Raw genomic sequence first — 14,379 nt, forward strand, 5'->3', positions numbered from 1 at the left:
ATTTATTTCAGTATTTTTTTCAAGACTATATGCTATGAAGTACCTTTCAGACCCACCCACTCCCCCCAACAAAATGTTAAAGCCTAAATGTACTTTTTGTCAGTTATGCTATTAATATTCTGAATGTCACAATGTAGCCAACAGAGAAAGATAGATGGGTTCTGTATTGATTGTATTTTCAGGCATTCTTGCTCTATGGCAGTGGTGTAGTATGAGGGTTACAGAATTCAGAAAGAGGTATACTTATAGTCAACTTTTTGATGGGATGTAGTTTTAATGGAAGGTGTCTTTTAACCGACCCATCCTTTACAAAGAGCAGCTACATTCCTTTCACCAAGGAATATGTTTGTTGCTTGATTGAGAGCTAGTCGTAAAAGAAAGAAAAATATTGTGTTAGTTTATTTCTTCCTTAAGCTGCACGAAAAAGCACTGGAATAATTTTTTGCATTTAACAATAACTTTTTATTACTTTAAAATTTCAAATTTTCTGGGCTCTGGAAATTCTGTGTATGACTGAGAATGGCTGAGTGAATATCATTGTAGATGATTAACTTTGAAAGAGAGTTATTTTGGTACAGACTATTTAATTGTGTTTCTGAAGCCAAGCACCTGTCTGACTCAGATCCTAGTGAAGAAAAGTACCTACTAGAAAGATACAACAACATACTGCTCATTTAAATGTGGCCAAGGCTGCTCTGAGCTCAAATGACTGCATTGAAGAATCAGAGATGCTCACTGTCAAAAGTTTGAATGACTTTGTGCGTAGAACCACTCCAAAAGGAAGAGCAAAGAGAGGGAAACGATGCTTTTAACAACTCATTTTTGTCCTCTCTAGGTTACTGGACCAGGCAATTTTTTTCTCTTCCTATTGTCCTGATGGATTTCAATGAGCAAGGGAGAAGAAAGCTAAAAATACACTGTTGAATCTAACTTTTATGTGTGTTATTTGCTTGCTTGTTTAACTAGGGGCAGGGGGCCCTGTCTGAGAGACTAAGAAGCTTTAGCATGCAGGATCTCTCAACGATTCGTGGAGACAGCAGCAGCACTGTTCCTCCTTCGGTCACTGTACGAACAAGTAGCAAACAGAGCCAGCCAAAAACATCCAGAAGTGCATCGGAAGGCACTGGCAGCTCAGGTAAGTGCCAGTGTTATTTTCAGTGTTGTGTTGTCTGGAATATCACACAGCTGAATGAAGTCATGCAGTTGGCAGGAATATATGGAAACAGATATTGCAGGCAGCACATATCAGAATTCACAGGACGCAGACATGCTGTTGAGTCTCTTGGCACTTAAGAGAGAAAACAGTGTCGTCGTTTGACGGTTGCTGTTCCTGGCTGGTACCAAGGACGGTACATGCCTTGAGTATGCAAGGGAGCCAGCATCAGTCCTTGCAACTTGAGCTGAAAAGTTAGGCTCTGGGCTGGGGGCTGCAAGCCATGGTGGGTTTTCAGTGAGAGAGGCTAATGGAAGTGCGAAAAGAGGGGTTAAGAATGTATAGTAGTGGGCAAGGGTCATTATTATCATCAAAGCCCCTATGTGGTGATACAACCTTTCTCTCTTATGTCATCTAAACATAAATACAAGTTCTAATTGTTATCTGGTTTGAATGAGGCCCACTTGTGTTTCTTGTAAACTGTACTGTAGCTGGTACAACACTTGACAGTTATAGTTCCAGAACTTTATCACTGATGAAGCCTACTGAGAAATAAAACCCATATGAAGCACTCCTAGAAGCAGAGACCAAGTTCTGACAACTGGTTATGATATGAAGGATGTCTGCGTAAGCACTGTTATGGAAAACAAGTCTCTCCAAATAGCAATGGTTTGTTTTCAAATTCTAAAAGAGCAAAGGGAAGAAACGTGGTGGGAATAAGATCCATTCCTGAGGATTTAGTTACAAAAATTTATTACAAGCTTGGTTAAATAAATCTTTGTGAGCCCAGGTCTAAAACATTTAATTGGAGATAGCTTTGCAGATTAGATCTCAAAAATTGAGACATGGAGTGTTATCCCAAGCAGGGGGTTCCAGATGGCTTCTGGAATTCCCCTACACCACCAAAGATCATGCACCTCAACTGCTGTGATGAGAAGCTACAGAAAGTTGCAGGTGTGTTGCGCTTGGTAGCTTGTGAAACATATGCTGGCAAGTTTAAAAATTAGCAGTTTCAGCTTGTGTGTGTTGAGGTCTGTGCAAACATTCACTGTGTTTCAAGCCTGTGTGGATTGCTACCCCTTCTAGTTTGCTTTCGTTTTGGAATGTCTTAGAAATGTCTTGTCTCGTCCTTCCTAAAGAGTATCCTTCAAGCTCTCTATAAATTCTGAGAATTCTAGCTCACAGATTTCTCTACTTATTTCTTTTTTTAAACGTAATCTGTTGAATAAATTCTCTTTACAGGTAAACTGAAATAGCCAATGTTGGTGCACAGTGGTTTTACTCTGATGTTTATGTAAGGTCTTGTATACGTGACCTCTATCTGCCCCATCTCACTTAGTGATTTCATTGAGGACCCTAATCTAGGATCCTGCTTGCAGGCCTATTTTCCACCCACAGACAATATGGAGAGGCACCTCCGGAGGGTGATTTCACTCACAGATGGTGGCATCATGCTGTATGGAAGACTGCAGGCACAGTTTTTCTCTCACTTTTAATCAGATTAAGTGAAAGATGTGGTCCTGGTCTGTCCAGTCCTTGTGCCGTTTTGTGTGGGCACAATTACATATGTAGTCAGAATGTCTAGAGGGGCGAATTGATCAGAGTCATAACTAGTTATATGTGTCTGTGTGTATGGAAGAGTATGATCTATCAGCCAGACTGTATCACATCTTGAAGGCCATATTCAGAGTGAGCCAACACTGTTCTAGGCACACCAAGTCCAGACATGGTCCCAGCACTCAACCTTCCATATTTGTTTGGTTGGAGCATGGCACATAAGCAAGGGCAGACAGACTTTGCTACCGCCTGTTAGTATGCTATATATGCATATAATACATTCATATACGAGTATGTGCGTGAGCAGTGACTACAGAACAGCTGACACACAGCTGGTTTTCCTGTCCCAAAGCCCTCAGATAACACAAATGTCCGTGTCAGCAGTCCGCACTATCTCAAGGAAACATTAGACTTCTCTTTATATTCCTGCTTTAGAGATAATAGGACTTAGTCTGACATCCGAGGGAGTCAGCAAAAATACCCCAGACTGTCTGTTTGACATGAGGATGACTCAGCTGAAGATCTTTCCTTTCTTGTAAAATGTCTTGGAAGCCACCAGGTATTAGAAGGCCTGACAACAGTAGCTGGGATACACGAAATGACTTAAGAACATTAATAGAGAGTGTGGCGGTGACTGCAAACATTGTACCCTTGGTCAGAGTATAAATCCTGCTTTATAGACACTTTTAGGAAAGGCTTGAAGGAACAGGTCCTGTGTCTGCAGAAGAAGCAGTGTGGTGGTTAGGAGACAAGACTGTGAGTTAGGACACATGAATTCACGCCCCGCTTTATTTCCAAATACTGGTATGACCTGGAGCGTGCCTTTGTTCTCAGTGTGTCTGCAAAACAGACGAAATTGTACTTCCCATGCCCAGGTCCTGAAAGCCATACATGGTAGAATACGCTTGTGTATTTTAAGGTCAATACCTTAGAAGATTTCTTATGTGGCTTTCCTGTACACCTTACTTCAGTAATTATAACGTGCAAAATACCTGTGGAAAAGTCCTGTCTGTGGCTTGACCCCAGTTTTGCAAGAAGGTTTCTCTGTTTCTAGTTAACAGTGCTCTATCTTGCCACTACCTCTGAGAAGTTTCTGGACAACTGATATGTCCCTTTTTATGTTTTCCCTTCTTTTATCTGTCCTTTGTTTCCCAGTCCAGGCACCTGAGAAGCTGAATGTGGGTGTGCTGGGATCTTGATGACTTGCTGCTCTGGGTGCCACTCTTACAGCCCTTCTTCTGCCATTTGTTCATTCGGGTCCTTCCACCCCTACCCATTTCCTTACATCCTCCACCCATACCAACCTGTTATAGTCCTCTGCGAGTGCAGCTCTCAAAGTCATTGTCTGAATTTACAAATGATCGGTAACTGTGGCAGGGATAGGAACCTGAAGTGTCATTTTGACTGGATGCGTTGAGTGCTGCTGCAGGTGGGGTTTGCCTAAGGAAGGGGGCATTGCTGGGCCACAGCCAACCTTATGAGTGGAAAAGCGAAGCGCTGCTTTAACACTTGTAACCCTTTTCATTTTGCGACTGGCATCCCCATGCCTGGGAGTGGGTGTGAGCATCACTCAGTCCTATGGAGGTCACAGTCTTTGATGGAAGAGTACATACACAGATTGCCTAATGGAATGCTTTTATAGCTCCCTTTATTTCTCTCATATGGCTGTCAGGGCTGTACAAAGACTGAAGAATTAGTTTTGCATCTAGCACAGGCTCTTAATTTTCTCAACAGGAGAGACAGCCACGACAAAGAGAGAATAGCAGCCTTATGATAATGAGATGTCAAGAGCTACCCTCAGGTGATGGAACAGCTTAGCTATGGTCATTCAAGCTGTGCTTGAGTAAAGAGCTGTGGACTCAGGAAGAAATCCTGAGTTTGATCCAGATTAAAAATACTTTCTTGTACTATTTTTGAAGGATTATTTTTAACTCAGACCAATTTGCTGATCCACCTTACTGGGAGCTTCCAAAATAACTGTTTTGTGAGACCTTTGGGGAGATATGTTATGAGATCAAGAGGCCAGGAACTGGAAGCTCCTCAAGCCAGCTTTGCTACTGAACGAATGGTGCATGGAAGCACACCCTGCTCACAACAGTGAGGCAAAGACAAGAGATGGCTCTTTAGGTTGAGGTTACAGAAGTTTAGATGGGTCCCATTCCCTGAGCAATGAAAACACAGCCAGATCTGGTGTGGAACTTGGTGTTACTAGTTCTAATCCTGTTGTGTGACTGTGTTTAAGAGCAGATATGATATCTGAAAGAAAGTGATTTGGAAAGACAGGGGGATGGAGAGAGGTCTGTTGTCTTCCCTGCACAGATGAGACTGCTGAAACTCAGGTTTGTTGGTGTGAAAGCCCCCACTCCCCCTGCGAGCACCAGGAGTAGTTCAGGTTCCGGTTTCACACCTCTTGGGCATGTTTCCAAACCCACTGAAACCTGTGAAAACACTCTGCTGACACTGGTGGGCTTTGGCTGTGGCCAAAAGCTGGCTGCAGGACCGTGCTGTGCTCAGGCTACATTAAATAACCACTCAGCTTGTTTCATTTCCATTGTTGTTATTTTTATAATGTGACTGGTGCTGGTTAGATGGATTTGTGACTTTCTGAGTCCCCTCTTGACACAAAGCACCGTGTGAAGAGCTTGACATTTAATTAGTAATGACCTCATGCAGACACAGCAAAGGTTTATTTTTGCCTGCTGAAGAGTGTCTTATGAGGCTAAGAAATAGAATATGCAAGAGCTGCCTTTGAGACAAGAGGAATTACTCCTTCTTTTCCTCTACCTTTTGCTGCTTTTTTTTTTTTAACCTCTACCTTTTGCTATCTTTGCTGCCTTTCAGTGGTGCCTGCTATACGTTGAGCAGTCAGATTCGTGCGGATGGCCTTCCATAGGAGCAGGACTGCTCTGCATATGGTGGGCTCCAGGTGCTCTAGGTGTATTCACACCCATTCCACAGAAAGACCCTTCTCCTCCTCCTGACACCTAGTCAAAAGCCACACGCAGATGACATGAAGGAGCAAAGGCTGCTTTTGCCACGATTTATGTGTGGCTGCCGACCCCCCCCCCCCAGCACATTGTGAGGCATCACCACTGCTCCAGTGAAGCATGTGCACACCTTCCTTTGTCACATGCTGAGGAAACACAATGATTGCCCTTCCTCTGTCTAGCAAGCCCATGACCTGTCCTCTTTATCTGATCTTTTGCTTTGCTTTTAGTTCAGCGTTTCTTGATTTAGTGTCCTGGCACCCTGATGATAGCCTGTGATATTTTAGCTTCGATGCCTGTTCCAACCCTTGCTTCTTCCACAGGCAGAACTGCCCCTTTCCTTTGGGAACTGTAAATGTGGCTACTCATTGTTATGGAAAACGGGAAGATCCAGAACAACATTTCCAAATATTTTTCAAGGCAATCCTGTTGTTCTGGCAGATGTCCAGTAACAATCTACAGACGTGTCTTTATTAACAGGGAGGGGCTTTTGCACTTCTTAACCTTATGATATTGCCTTGAAAGCATCCTGGACAGTGCAGATAAAACTTGTTCCCTTGCGATGGCTGGTGAGTGGCACATGTGACTTGAGAAGTGGGATATTTGCCACTGTGTCACATAGCTCAGTCCCATAGCTGATGCAAACATGTCTCATGGTTGCTGATGTCAGCAGAAACCTCCAGTGTGGGCTGGGCACTGGAGGCCAGCCTTGCTTTTGGGTGAGTCAGTGGGACATATTTCAGCGGCAGGAGATTTGCATTGCATCACGGGATGGTCAGTGTCCAGAGCTGATGCTGTCTGGGCCAGAGGATCACATATTATGGAGCCACCCTCTGTACTGCCCAGACTGAGTGCCCTTTCTGCTGAAGCTTGCCCCAGGCAGAAATCATTCTCAGCTGGAACGATTTCGTAGCAGAAATGTGCAGTGTGCTTTCTGGTACTCTGCACACCTCTGTGCAGGAGAGTCAAGGCTGTTTCTTGGTTTTGCATTTAAGCACTGAAGGCTTTGCAGGACAGAACAATGGTGGCAGAATATCAGCATTCAGGATATGTCTGGATAGTTCAGTCCCCACCAACCAGAAAAACTCTAGAAAGATGTGTCAGAACAACCCATATGTATATGTTGTATGAGCTCTCAGAGAATAAATCATCAAACTGTGATCAGCTGCCTTCCGTGTAAAATCAGAGGTTTAACCCACAGCAGATCTCTTAAGGTTGAGACTCATCTCTCTCATATGAAGGCCATAGTTTCATGGCAGCATCCAGCCAATGTGAGCCAGCACTCCCATTGAAAGGGTATGACCCAACTGCTTGCTTCTGCCCCATACCATCCTTTCCCTTGGACATGTCTAAATCTTATTTATATATGCTGACTCCAGTCAGGGAGGTGGCTGTTCCTTGCTTCCAGGTTGCTCTTGACCTGGGTCAGAGCCTTAAGCCGGTAGAGAGCAGCAGCAGACATCATCAATAGGACAAGGAAGGTGGAGGCCAGAGTGCGAGGGGCAATGGGACATCTGTTTTCAGCTGCAGCACTGGTTTATGCTGGTTTAAAATGACTGTGAAACTGTTGAAGAACTTTCAGTCTCTACAGTGCAGGATAATTATGACCAAAGAAATCACACAGAGCTCAACCCTTTTTTTCTTCAAAAGCTTTTTTTATCTGGAGTCATTGGTGCCACTCTAAGGATTAAATTGGAAGGCTCAAACTGGAAATTATTTCTAGGCTGTTTCCTGGAACACAAGCTATCCACAAAATGAAGCTGTAAAGGTCACACTTCTATGAACAGCTGTGAATCACTTGCATTTGCACTGAAGGGTGCACTGTAATTCCCTTGGTTTCTTTCATTCTTACAGCAATTCCACCAAAATATAATTCCTGCAGGACTCCTCGGCATGTTCCTGATTTAGGAAGATCAGGGATCTGTGGATAGTTTTCCTTCAAAAGCTGCATGAATGGCTGCACCAGTGCTTGTAGAAGTCTAAACCTACTGAAAAAAATCCAGACATAGCAATACAAGTCCCAGTATTGCACCCTGTGTTTATTATCATCCAGCCTTTTGCACTCTGTTACCCATTGCTTATCCACGCTCCCAGGCCCCTCTAGTCAGGAGTTATTTCTGTTTAGTGATCTGAGAACAGAGCCAGGGAGCTGTGCGTAATCCCAGCCTTAACACCCGTTGGGCACATAGCTTGGGGTGAGGCACGTTCCTGAGTCTCTGCTCTGTGCTGCTGAATAGAGACGATCGTCTCTTAATGCATACGGGGGCCCTGAAGTCCACTTCAAAATGATGCCAAGTGTTTTCTGAGAGGTAGTAGCTTAGCCTGATGAGTTTCTAATGCTCAGCTCCTCTTTCAGTGTGCACATGTTGCTCAGTATGCCGACTCCTCAGAGGTGAGTGCTGGATTTCCTGCGCCCCAATACCCACGCTTCCCTTTCAGGCATGGCTGCGTTCCCCAGCCTGGCTTGCTCCTGCCGCTCTTACTCATTGGGTTTCCTAACACCAGGGGAACAAAACGAGGGGAAGGCCAGGCTGCGAGTGAGTTTGAGCTGTGTGTGTGCTGATGGCAAATATTGCAGTGCTTCTCACCTTACTGACCTGTGTTACCCAAGGCTGGGGAGTGTTTCTCTGGAGAAAAACATTCTGTTCAGTCCTTTCTGTTCTAGAGGATGTACCACTGTTCTTGCTGCACCAGTGTAACTCCTCTGCCCCCGTATCCCCCAGCGCTGGCGTAAAACCACCAGGAACGCAGCAGGAGCAAACCTTCCTCAGTCCCAGACCTGTTGTGCTTTGTTCCCTAAGGATTGGCATGTGTTTCTCTGTTGGTAGAGAGGACATTTGTGTTTGGGATGAGCAGGGTATATAGCAAAGCCCAGTAGCAGACCCTGGTATGATAAAATAGAGTTGAACAGACTCTCCCTGCTTCAGTCTGTGCTAGAGCCATTTTTGAAAAATGTCCCCACTGTCCCCAGCATTTATTGTGTTTACAAACTTAGGAGTATAGTGAACAGTTTAGCTGCCGGTGGTCTTTTCAATGCTGCACCAGTTAGCTTGGTTGCTAAGAGCTGAGCCGTATCACTTCTGCATTTTGTCCCAGTGGCAGATGAAAGGAGAGGGAGGCCTCTGATTTGGGCATGCCAGAGGATGGGGCTGCCAAGCAGCTTGTCTAAGGAGAAGGAAGAAATCCAGACTGGCAGCGTCTCATGTTGGTGGAAGCAAAAGACCTTTGTCACTCCTTTACTTCTCATCTCATGTGCTTTTTGTTTATTTTGAACACTAATCAACCTGGGGACGGCAGCAGAAGGACTGAAGGATCACAGTGCTGCCACCATGCTGCAGCCATCTGTGCCTCCCCGCTGCCTTGCACCTGATGTGCCACGCAGCCCTCTGCAGCATTAGTGCTTGGAAGCTGGTGATCCCAGCCTGATGCTGTCTCCTTGCACACTGCTTAGTGGCAAACCAGCCATCATACTTGATTTGTCACCCTCCCTGTTGTCCTTTTCTGGTTCTTTGCACCAGCACATCTGGGGTGAGTGTGCCACTGTGCAGGATAATTAAGCCTGTTTAAGGTGGTATCCGTTGAAGCAATCATGAAACACTTGTATTCACAGTGCATTTTATTAGCAGCCTTCTAATTTTAGCCTAAACCCATTTTATGGATTTGACTTCAAAATGTTATTTATAAAAAGAATCACTGAATCCTTAAGTGCTTAATAGTCATGAGTTAATCTTAGGAAAGTCATTTAATGGTGCTAAAGCAGTAATCAGTCCAATATGTTTACAAATTGGGCTCAAAGTCATGTTGATCTGGTTTAAATTGCATGCCCTGTCTTTCAGATTGGCTTGTTCTACTATTTTTTTTCCCCTGACATAATCCAGTCCCTTAGACCATGTCAATAGGGATATGCTGAGGCTCTATCTCATAGAGGGTTCATTCTGTCTCCACAGGCTGCCCTTTCTCTGTCTCCAAGGCAATAGATGCATTAATGCACTCTCAGACAACGGCCTGCCGTTTAAAATGCTCCTTTGTAAGTGCAGCTTTGCTAGCTTAGAGAGCTGACTACGTAATGTGAACACATTTTTCAACGCCACAAAAAGCAGGGGGAAGAAAGAAGCTAAGTTTGTTTAGCTAGGACTAAGTTGTTGTGAACTATTGGCACTCATCTTTCCTTGGTGCAAACTTTTGTGTAGCCAGTTTCAGAGTACAATCATGAAAAGTACTCATTTCCAAAGAGTTTGTAATCTAAATGGACAGATAGTCGAGTCTTACCTCAAGCAGGAGTATTAAAGGCTGGGTTAGAGCCATGATGCAGCCTTTTTGGTAGGAGCAGTTGCCTTAAAGCTCTTGCAGGTGAAACTCAATTGTTTCTCTCGCTGGCTGACTCAGAAACCCCCATAGCTCTTAGGAGAGCACAGGATAGTGGGAGCAAAAGTCTGCCCATCCTGCTCCCTAGATGATATCCTGAGAGAAGGTTTCATGAGGATATGGCCTGCAGGTGCCATGGAGTGTGCATTTATGCAGAGACTGAAGGCTAGGCTGAGTGCAGCGTGAGCTTCCCTTGTACTGTACCGGAGCAGATCTGTCAGCAGTGGTGGGCTCCTTTGCTGCAGAAGCTGTTTGCTTCACAGAAGAGCTCTTTCCTGCTCAGTGGGCTCACTCCAGCTGGCCTCACAGTCTGCACATGACAAAGCGTTGACACAATTCAGGACATTCATCCTCCTTTGCTCTGGGCAACATTGCTAAATGCAAGCATGTTCCACTATATATACTCCAGCACGTCTTCTTGACAGCTTCTATGCCAGCTCTTCTTGCTCTTGTTCAATGGCAGGCCTTTGCTGACAAAACTCCTTCCAGGTCTTTACACAAGTTTCTGATTTCTCTCTTCTGTGTTCACGGCCTGTGGAAAGTCAGGCTGCAGCATCAAGGGACAACGGTACAATTACGTAAAAGCTCTTTTTTCCCCTTCGGGAAGGACAGAGTGAAAATCTCCAGGGATATCTGTTTGTCTTTTGGCAGTGCCTGGTAAATGCTTAAACGCTGGTCAGTATTAAACAACCTTGCTTGGAACTGGCATTTAAGAAGTAACAAATACTATGTTCAGTGGTATTCTCTCAACTAACATCTCCTAGGTGCTGTTGCAAAGACCTGTGGCATGGTTGAGAGAGGGGAACAACTTTAATCCTTGCAGAGAATAAATATATCTAGCAGATATTGAAGAATCAGCTGTATATCAGAAATGTTGTGGTTGCATGTATTTGAGGGGGCATTTATTACTAAAATGCTGATCAGGAGCCTTAGGCAATTTAAGAAATGTGCAGGGACATTAGTGATGAATGGGACTGTTTTTTGAGTATGCATCACAAGGTTGTGCTCCATAGTGGTGACTGATACAGTAGTGTACGCCTTAAAAACTACAGCTCAGCAGTGACTGACAGTCAGCCTAGCCAACACCCTCAGTCAGGCATGCACAAGGTGTTGCAGCATCAAGCCATGCCCTTGAGTTTTTCCAATAAAATAATATTGGATCTCTTCCTACATGTGGTTGTCACCCTGAAGACAAGGTAACAGATCACACACAATCAGCAGTACAGCTCAGCAAGGAGCTTAATGGGACATTCACTTAATTGTGTTTTAAACCTTACTGATATATTAGATATATCCAACCCCATCTTTGTGGTAAGCTACAAATTGCACGTGAGATTGTTACAGTGGAAAGTACTCTTAAAAAACTGTTTGACTTTGCATCAAGGGGGCTGTTCATGTATCTCTGAACTAATTGAATTAAATGGTGTAGGTGGTTTAATTTTTGTTCTCGGCCAGTTTAGCTTCCAGCTCTTGTGCTGGGGATTTTTTTTTTTAACCTTTCTCTCATTGAGCTTAAAGAACAAATGACAACTTTCCATTGCTCTAGGCATTTTGTTCCTTAAAACTTCCCTTTACTAAATGTTGAATCAAATTTTTACACGGATGATTTGCATCACTTTGCAACAGTACATCTGAATGGCAATTTGGGATTTTCTCTGGGTATTTAAAAATACTTTCATACTTATTTTGGTTATTTCCTAGAAGTACATTTGCATTTTACCAACAGACAGTTAAAACATTAATTGTTGTTAATAAACTCCAGTTGAACCACAGCTATTATGAAAGCAAAGACAAAGATTTCTGTGCCTTGCAACAATGTTCCTTCCCCCTCTACACCCAAATGTTTTCCCCTAACAGTTTATTCTTTCCTTTTCTCTATGTAAATATTATGGGACTCTGATGTAAGTGTTACAGATTGCATGAGTTTTCTTCTGAGGTGTTTGGAATAGACTAGCACTTAACAACTAAATCATTTGTGGGATGCATTTTGATTAACGGATGACTTTGTTGATGTGATTAGACTTGTTTGCTTTGGTTGCACTTGACTTCAGCTTTGGAAAGGATGTCTGCCTCTGTTTTGTGGCTCCTGGGCAGTGTGTGCTGGTAGAGTTGGCTGCTCCTAACTTCTTGGTTTGGCAATGAAAACTCTTGGTGAAGTACATGACTTGGATCAATGTCTTTTGGAAATGATGGCAAATTTATCTTTGTTGCAGGGAAAAGAAGCTGATGGCCATCGTATAATAAATATGTGTTCTCTTGCTCTTATGAAGTGGTGTGCAAACCTCTTTATATGAACTATCCCCTGGAAAGGCTTAGCTTTGTTGTGACCTTACCTTCCATTACAATAATACAATATCTTGCTTCTGGCTTGTGTAGTTTGTGACAGTGGTTTTCCCTGTTGCTCCTGAGAAATTACAGTGATGGGAGGAAGACGTATTGTGCCCAGCAAAGTAAGGGGGGTGCAGCTTCTCTCAAAGGTATTGGGGTGCCTGATTCCCACTGTAACTGTATTTAAGTGTCCAAATTTTTCAGAGGATCTAGATCAAAGTGATTTGCTCATCTGTAGTTAGAGTGGGCCATGTCCTGACCTCAGTTGTACTCATGAAAATCCATGGGAGTTACTCTGAATTTACACAGCAGCATAGACAAGAGCCTGAATCAAAGCAATTGCTGAAAAAACAGCCAGCTACTGAATCCCATTTGTTGCTGTAGAAAGAGTTTTGCAAGTGAGATTTTTTAGCCCATGTAGAATCACACAGATTAAAGATGACAACGATCTGGCCCTGCTTTCCCTTGTCTGTGCTGGGTTGTTCCCTGTGGGGCATTTAATAGCTTAGATCCCAACCCTGTCTACTTTAACTTGGAATATGCCCAGCTTCAGGGCTTCCCACACAATGTGTTGGCTGTATCAGTTCCCTTTGAAGGAATTAGGACAGGATGATAGGAACTGGAATTAAGGGGTCCCTTTCCTTAGGCTGTTTACAGTGAGACTCTCTCTTGCCTTAGTGAAGAGAGAAGTGTGATCTGGTCTGGATACTGAAAAGACATTTGCAAGAGGCAGCAGCAGATTTAGCACTGGCACACCAGTTGACCTCCTGTTTCTGCAGCAGTTCTGTCCCTTCATGCAAAGGTGTGGAGCCATAAATGTAAGACGTGGAGACACCTGAAACACAGCCCACTATGAGATGGGGATTGAGTCTCCCAAAGAGGAGAGAGCCAAAGGAGCCATCTGGCGTACAATCCGTGCTTGTACACAGCCACCTCCTGATTGTGACACAGTCCCTGGGGCTGTCAGCTGCTTCCCTGGAGCAGCACACACTGCTGGCTCTGCCACTTTGGGGATATCTGATAGTGGCCTGAGGCCCCACAGCCTTAGATCCTAAAGACAGCTCTTAGAAACACACAGGAGGTCACCCGAGGCCAAGTGCTGTCCTCAAGAAGCCTGTGCCAGCCCTGACTGTGTTTTGCTCCTCAGTCTGCTCCTTCTCCAGAAAAAAACCTTGGTGTCCCAGAACCCATCCATTCACTTTAAGCCTTCATCTCCTTTCTCACCAATTCCTCACATGTGCGCTTATTATTCTGGTTAATCCCCTGCTTTACATTTTCTCCTGCAGAGGACTCACTGTTTTGGTGTAGGAAAATGAATTTTTTTTTATCCTGTCATCACCCTATTCACAGAAAAAACAGCTTCAGTGTTGGTGCTCACACAGCAGCAGCCCTTCAGAGATGAGTTGCCTCCAGTCCCACAACAGCGTAATGCTTCCACAAACGTGGGACAAAGTCTGGCACCCCAGATCAATAGGAGGCTGGGATTGCCCGCAACAGAGTTGTCCTCCCTGAGGCAGGATGGGCAGGGAATCCTCCCTTCTTGCTCTGGGTCTTAAAGAAAGGGCCTTGTGTATTCAAGGTCTGCTCTCGTCAATGGTCAGAAATGTAGTGGAAAGGCCTGGGATAGACCCACTTCTTCCCTTTCCAGTTCAGTGAGGCTGAAGCAAAACTGGTTCCCATTTGGCTGGTTTTCAGTGCCTCATTCACAATGAGATGGAGCAGGGAAGAAGAGGGCGTCAGCCCAGCTTCCAGTGGACTTTATAGATCTCTCTCCTGTGGGGGTCAAAGCAGTATGTGCCAGCTTGGAGGCTGAGCTTTCCTCTCGATCTTCACAGAAGCAGCTCCAGAACATGGATGTGATGCTCAGGCTGACAGAGAGAATGGAGGAGCCTGCAGGAGGCTGTGCCTCTCCTGTGCCTGCCATGGAGACAGGCAACGCAGGCGGCAGAGCTGCCTGGATATTTTTTCACCCAGCACCCAATTCAAGAG

At 44.5% G+C, this 14,379-nt stretch overlaps 1 protein-coding gene across 10 annotated transcripts in view; it reads left to right on the forward strand.

Moving 5' to 3' along the window:
• REEP1 (receptor accessory protein 1) overlaps positions 1-14,379 on the forward strand; it is a 71,327-nt gene that overhangs the window by 47,779 nt on the left and 9,169 nt on the right. For 9 of the 10 annotated variants that reach the window (XR_012653666.1, XM_075051744.1, XM_075051654.1 and 6 more), the window contains 2 exons: positions 967-1,135; positions 8,054-8,089. Coding sequence is in view for 9 of the 10 variants with exons in the window: in XM_075051744.1 (XP_074907845.1) it covers positions 967-1,135; positions 8,054-8,089 (205 nt within the window). In the remaining variant the exon portion in view is untranslated. The remainder of the gene's footprint in view (positions 1-966; positions 1,136-8,053; positions 8,090-14,379) is intronic. The other variant, XM_075051381.1, reaches the window with a different exon arrangement.

Source organism: Buteo buteo, chromosome 1, assembly GCF_964188355.1.
Source record: "Buteo buteo chromosome 1, bButBut1.hap1.1, whole genome shotgun sequence".
NCBI classification, from domain to species: domain Eukaryota; kingdom Metazoa; phylum Chordata; class Aves; order Accipitriformes; family Accipitridae; genus Buteo; species Buteo buteo.